A 6,000-nucleotide genomic window follows, 5' to 3' on the forward strand; every position below is an offset into this window, starting at 1 on the left:
CGTTGGCAGCGTTGGCAGTGTGCCGCGCTATGTCCCTTGCTGATAAAGAGGGCTTCCACAAGCTAGTGGTAGTCTCAGACTGACTTTATGTGATACTCGTAGTCCAGTTGGAGTCGTGATCTAAGACACATCAAGGCTCTCGCAAATAATTTTTGTGACATCTCATTTAGCCATGTTTATCGTCAGTTTAATGAGGCAGCACACATTTTAGCTCGCTCCACGGAGCGTTTCTCTTCTACTGTTTTCAGAAACTTTGCCCCGGATTGTATCCAGCAGACTTTGTGTAATGATTTGTTATGATCAATAAAGTGTCGTTTTCTCTCAAAAAAAAAATCATTCCTGACCTACAGCGCGGGGCCTTCACGAATTCAACAGCCTGTCAGGAAAAGTATCGTTTGGGGTAGTGGGGTAGTGCAATGCGTTATGAGTCATATTATATGTCATTACTACTAAGTTTTGAAGCCATCCTAAACAAAACAAAACAAAAAACTTGTCAGGTCGATTTCAAGAGCAGACATAATCTAACCATGCCATTGATTCGCTCCTGCAACGACTGGCAAAATGACCGATTGCCCTGAAATCCACTTTGGCTCATAGGTGTAGATGCACCTATTGTCCAAAGAACATATTTCAAAATGTCGAAATCAAAAAAAAATCAAGGTGTACTTTCACATGTTCTATGCCTGCACACAAAGGGTCACGAAAAAATATTAATTTATGTGGCATTTGCAAAAAAAAATCAATTTTTTCTCTAAAAAGTTTACTACGAGACATTCATTTATCTTTTTTATATAGGCCACGTAAAATGTTTTTTTCCTGCAAAAATTTTGTGCTCTAACATAGGATGTCCCGATGCAGACCAGATAATTTTATTTGAATTCTTATGACATTTTGAAATTGATTTAAATTTATTTTTCTTAATAGGTGTGTAGATAGCCAAAACGCCATGTCCCCGATTGCCCTCTTTTTGAGCAAAGATACAAGTTCTTGTTAGTTTCATTGTATGCAGTGCAACCACAACGTTAGGTTTTTTGCTCTAATTGTTTTTTAAAAATAGATTTTCTTGGAGGGTGTGTCTATGTCTCAGTTGACTGACATTTTCTTAAGTTTCGGTCACCTCAGAAAAGTGCAACTGCAGTTCAAAGAAAAGTGCAACTCGGTCCAGTGCAATTGCACTTTTTTTAACAGAAAAATGTCACAGAAGCACTTTTTTGTAAGTGACTTAGACTTAAAGTAATCTCAGTTGACTGAGACATAGCAAAACCGTTTCTCGGATACATCTCGTGAACATGCTTTGGTTTGTGTAGATAATGGATATACATCTCGCACACGGATTCATCGCATCAAAAACTTGACGAACACACACAAAAAAAACTTGTGCCCACTATTTTTTTCTACATTTCTTTATCTAAGCTCACGATACAACTTGTACGTGTTGATGCACAATAGCATTGCTATTACATTCGCGCTAGTTAACTGGCGGCTGGATCCTAGAAAATAAGCAAGGAAGGCATGTTCACAAGAACACTCAAACTCCATCATTTTTTGGAGTAGAATCAGAGAGCTAGGAATGACCAGGAATGCATCATTATTATGCAGTAATACAAATAATGTCTCTCATTTGAAAAAGGAAAAGAACTAACAAGAGAAATGATCCAAGATCCAGGAGGAGGAAGGGTCAACTTATAACGTTCCGCTGAAAGTGACAATAAGATGGCCAAGAAATGATTATATAGGTCTAATGCGAGTCATCGAGAGAAGGAAGCGATGCACTGAATGTCGAGTATGGCAGCTGGCTCGGCGTAAACCAGACCTCGAGCGGATTAGAGGCTGGTCCGTAACTCTCACCCCTCCACGGGAACTCAGGCTCCAACGTCTGTTTTTTCAAGTCGTAAACCTTTACGCCGCTCCTCCATCGGTTGTAGCGGTTTTCGTAGGTGATTTCGTTCCTGAGCCGCGGAGTTGTGAAGTATATACAGTCTGGTCTCAGCTTCGGGAATGTGTCGGTGGATAAAACGCCCGGGCTATTCTGCCCGAGGAACACCGCGTATCCCCGTAGAGCCTCGGCGGGGGCTAGTCCTACCAGTGTGCGACTTTTCAGGTCTACCCTGTCTATCTGGACCGTGACGCCGTTCTTCCGGTCCTTGTCGAGGATGACGCGTATCTGCAGAAGATGTGCCCAGGGAGTCGAGACCAGGTACCTGGTGACGACGTCCTGGTCGTCGTCCTTGGCGATTATCACTTCCCTCTTGGCTTTGTTCCGTCCGGGGGAAAAGGTGAATGACACGAGTAGCCCTTTGATCGTGAGGGCGTAGAACCTGGTGCCAGCACGGGAGTGGTGGACAATATCGGCGAAGCTGTCACGATCATCGCTTTGGACGATAGAAGTAAGCAGCGGCCAAGAAGGACTCCGGCTGCTGCCTGCTCCGGATCCGACCCTCGCGAAAGAGAGCTGTTTGCCCGATGTGTGGACGACCAGAGCGATGGCGCCGGCCGCAGCGAACGGGGAGCCGGACAACACGAGCTTGTCGTAGAAGGCCATGCCGGGAGACACCACGTCGTGAGTAGCGTCGCCTGCACCGTAAAAAGAGATAGCGGTAGCCCTCGAGGTTCTTCCCGCCGTCGGCGTAGACCCCCTGGATGCACTTGGAGAAGCCGGTGATGGGCGGCAGCGGGATGGTGGTCATGGCGAAGGGGTCGTAGAGGATGAGGTCGGAGAGCTCGTTGGCCACGACCAGCCAGCCTTGGGAGGCACCGCACAAGGCCACGGCCTTGCCCTTGCCCTGGGGGAAGCTGACCTGGTAGGTTTTCTTGTCCAGCATGTTAAGGAACTGGGAAGAAACGCTTGGATCCCGACTCTGCTTGTCTCTGGGAAGTGGGTCCGTCACCAAGGACACGAGCCATGGCGTTTGGCGAGTGCGCGGGACGCCGGCGGCGGCCGTGGAGGCAGAGCGCCATAACGGGCAGACGGCGCGGAAGGCGAGAGCTTCCGGGAGCTCGAGGAGGTGAACGACGTGGATCAGGAGATCGATGGCGAGGCCTGACCAGCGTGGACTCGCGTAAGGTTCTGCCATTGCGAGCGATTGATTCACGTTCCTGTTGATACATCGATCGGGGACACATTTATGTATCGTTTACCGAAGGAGTAGTATACTATACTATACGTTCTCAACTCGGACAAAATTTCCCCTTCAGATCTTCCCAAGAAACATACTAATATGGAAAACCGATTTTACTTCAGATAAACACTACAGGAATGGCAGTAGACGCCGAGGGCCTACGCCGACGGCCAAATGTCGGGGCCGTCGGCGTACGACCTCGCCAGGGCACCGCCGAACGTGGACCGTCGGCGTACCCATGCCGTCGGCGTAAATGTGGCTACGCCGAGGGCTGCCCTCAGCGTCTACCTAGCCCTCGGCGTAGCGTCGGCGTCGCCACCCCTCGAGCAGGAGTCGTCAGGGCGCTGGCGTCAGTCCATACGCCGAGGGCCACCCTCGGCATAGGGCATGCCCCTCTTATGCCGACGGCCACCCTCGGCATATGATTTATTTTTTATTTTTTCCTCTCTTATATTACTTTATATTATGTTTGTATTATTTATTTACTAGTATGAATTATGTAAAAAATGGTTCTATTTTTTAAGAATTGGTAGATGTACATATGGGTCAACCGGAGCCACTAGGCCCAACATTTGCTATCGATGTACATATGGGTAGATGTGCGGGGTCCCCGCCCTACGGTTTCCCTAACCCCAACTCTAACCCTAGCTCTAACCCTAACCCTAACCCTAACTCTAACCCTAACCCTAACCCTAGGGTTTCCACATACATTGCTAACCCTAACTCTAACCCTAACCCTAACCCTAGGGGTAGATCTGCGGGGTCCCCGCCCTAGGGTTTCCCAAGATACAGATCATCGGAGCGTCAGAATTGTTGGAAAACTTGCATCTGTCCCTAACATATATTTACAAGTGTGATGTAAGGTTTGGCTAACCTTGCATGTACCCGGCGTTGACGATTTCCGCATACATGGGCTAGCACTTGGTAAAATCCAGGATCTGTATGTGGAAACTCCCGCCACGGCTCAAACGGAGCCTATTTTATGGTAAAGTATGCCCAACCTATGGTTTCCATGTACATATGTCCTAAACAAAGCAAAACAAGTAAAAAAGTCCATTGGTAAACCCTCGCACGGAGAAAGCTATAGGGGTAGATCTGCGGGGTCCCCGCCCTAGGATTTTCCGAGATACAGACCACTGGAGCGTCGGAATCGCTGGAAAACTTGTGTGTATCCACATGGCATGCACAAAAGTGATTTGAGATGGTTTTATATCCAAGGCTACCCCCAAGGTGTGTCCGGCTTCTCGGACAGGGGGTTCCTACACTTAGGCAGATTCTGGATGTATAGGGGGGAACTCCCTCGGAGGTGAACCGGAGAGAAACTTGGGATCATATGGGATGATCCTTGTTACCACATGTACCTATGACCTAACAAAGCTAAAATGGAGGCATATGCCCACCGGGGGACCCCCGATGGGATGCAGTCAAAGGGGTAGACCGCGCGGTCAACAGAACTAGGGTTTCGTCAGAAATCGAGCATCGGATGTAGGGAATGGCCCCAAAACTTGTGCGTGTCCACATGAAATGCACAAAAGTGATTTGAGATGGTTTTATATCCAAGGCTACCCCCCCCCCAGGTGTGTCCGGCTTTTCGGAAAGGGGGTTCCTACACTTAGGCAGATTCTGCATGTATAGGGGGGAACTCCCTCGGAGTTGAACCGGAGAGAAACTTGAGATCATATGGGATGATCCTTGTTTCCACATGTACCTATGACCTAACCAAGCTCAAATGGAGGCATATGCCCACCGGGGGACCCCGATGGGATGCAGTCAAAGGGGTAGACCGCGCGGTCAACATAACTAGGGTTTCGTCAGAAATCGAGCGTCGGACCTAGGGAATGGCCCCAAAACTTGTGTGTGTCCACATGGCATGCAAAAAATTGATTTGAGATGGTTTTATATCCAAGGCTACCCCCCAGGTGTGTCCGGCTTCTCGGACAGGGGGTTCCTACACTTGGGCAGATTCTGCATGTATAGGGGGGAACACCCTCGTACGTGAACCGGAGAGAAACTTGATATCATATGGGATGATTTTTGTTTCCACATGTACCTATGACCTAACCAAGCTCAAATGGAGGCATATGCCCACCGGGGACCCCGATGGGATGCGATCAAAGGGTAGACCGCGCGGTCAACAAAACTAGGGTTTCGTCAGAAATCGAGCGTCGGATCTAGGGAATGGCCCCAAAACTTGTGTGTGTCCACATGGAATGCACAAAAGTGATTTGAGATGGTTTTATATCCAAGGCTACCCCCCAGGTGTGTCCGGCTTCTCGGATAGGGGGTTCCTACACTTGGGCAGATTCTGGATGTATAGGGGGGAACTCCCTCGGAGGTGAACCGGAGAGAATCTTGGGATCATATGGGATGATCCTTGTTTTCACATGTACCTATGACCTAACCAAGCTCAAATGGAGGCATATGCCCACCGGGGGACCCCCGATGGGATGCAGTTAAAGGGGTAGACCGCGCGGTCAACAGAACTAGGGTTTCGTCAGAAATAGAGCGTCGGATCTAGGGAATGGCCCCAAAACTTGTGTGTGTCCACATGGCATGCACAAAATTGATTTGAGATGGTTTTATATCCAAGGCTACCCCCAGGTGTGTCCGGCTTCTCGGACAGGGGGTTCCTACACTTGGGCAGATTCTGGATGTATAGGGGGGAACTCCCTCGGAGGTGAACCGGAGAGAATCTTGGGATCATATGGGATGATCCTTGTTTTCACATGTACCTATGACCTAACCAAGCTCAAATGGAGGCATATGCCCACCGGGGGACCCCCAATGGGATGCAGTCAGAGGGGTAGACCGCGCGGTCAACAGTACTAGGGTTTCGTCAGAAATAGAGCGTCGGATCTAGGGAATGGCCCCAAAACTTGTG

The 6,000-nt window shown here is 48.9% G+C and overlaps 1 protein-coding gene across 1 annotated transcript; it reads right to left on the minus strand.

Moving 5' to 3' along the window:
- Positions 1 to 1,738: 1,738 nt before the first annotated feature.
- LOC127315073 (uncharacterized) lies at positions 1,739 to 3,074 on the minus strand. Its single transcript, XM_051345603.1, has 2 exons — positions 2,621 to 3,074; positions 1,739 to 2,574 (listed from the first exon to the last, which is right to left on the minus strand). The coding sequence occupies exons 1-2, from the start codon at positions 3,072 to 3,074 to the stop codon at positions 1,739 to 1,741; spliced, it is 1,290 nt and encodes a 429-aa protein (XP_051201563.1).
- Positions 3,075 to 6,000: the final 2,926 nt, after the last annotated feature.

The sequence above is a fragment of the Lolium perenne genome, chromosome 7, assembly GCF_019359855.2.
Source record: "Lolium perenne isolate Kyuss_39 chromosome 7, Kyuss_2.0, whole genome shotgun sequence".
Classification (NCBI taxonomy): Eukaryota; Viridiplantae; Streptophyta; class Magnoliopsida; order Poales; family Poaceae; genus Lolium; species Lolium perenne.

Excerpts from the sequence above, each read along its gene's own strand:
- LOC127315073 (XM_051345603.1), bottom strand. The coding sequence starts at position 3,074 with ATGGCAGAACCTTACGCGAGTCCACGCTGGTCAGGCCTCGCCATCGAT. Across the intron at positions 2,575-2,620 it reads CCAGGGGGTCTACGCCGACG|GCGACGCTACTCACGACGTG; the intron begins GCGGGAAGAACC and ends TTTACGGTGCAG.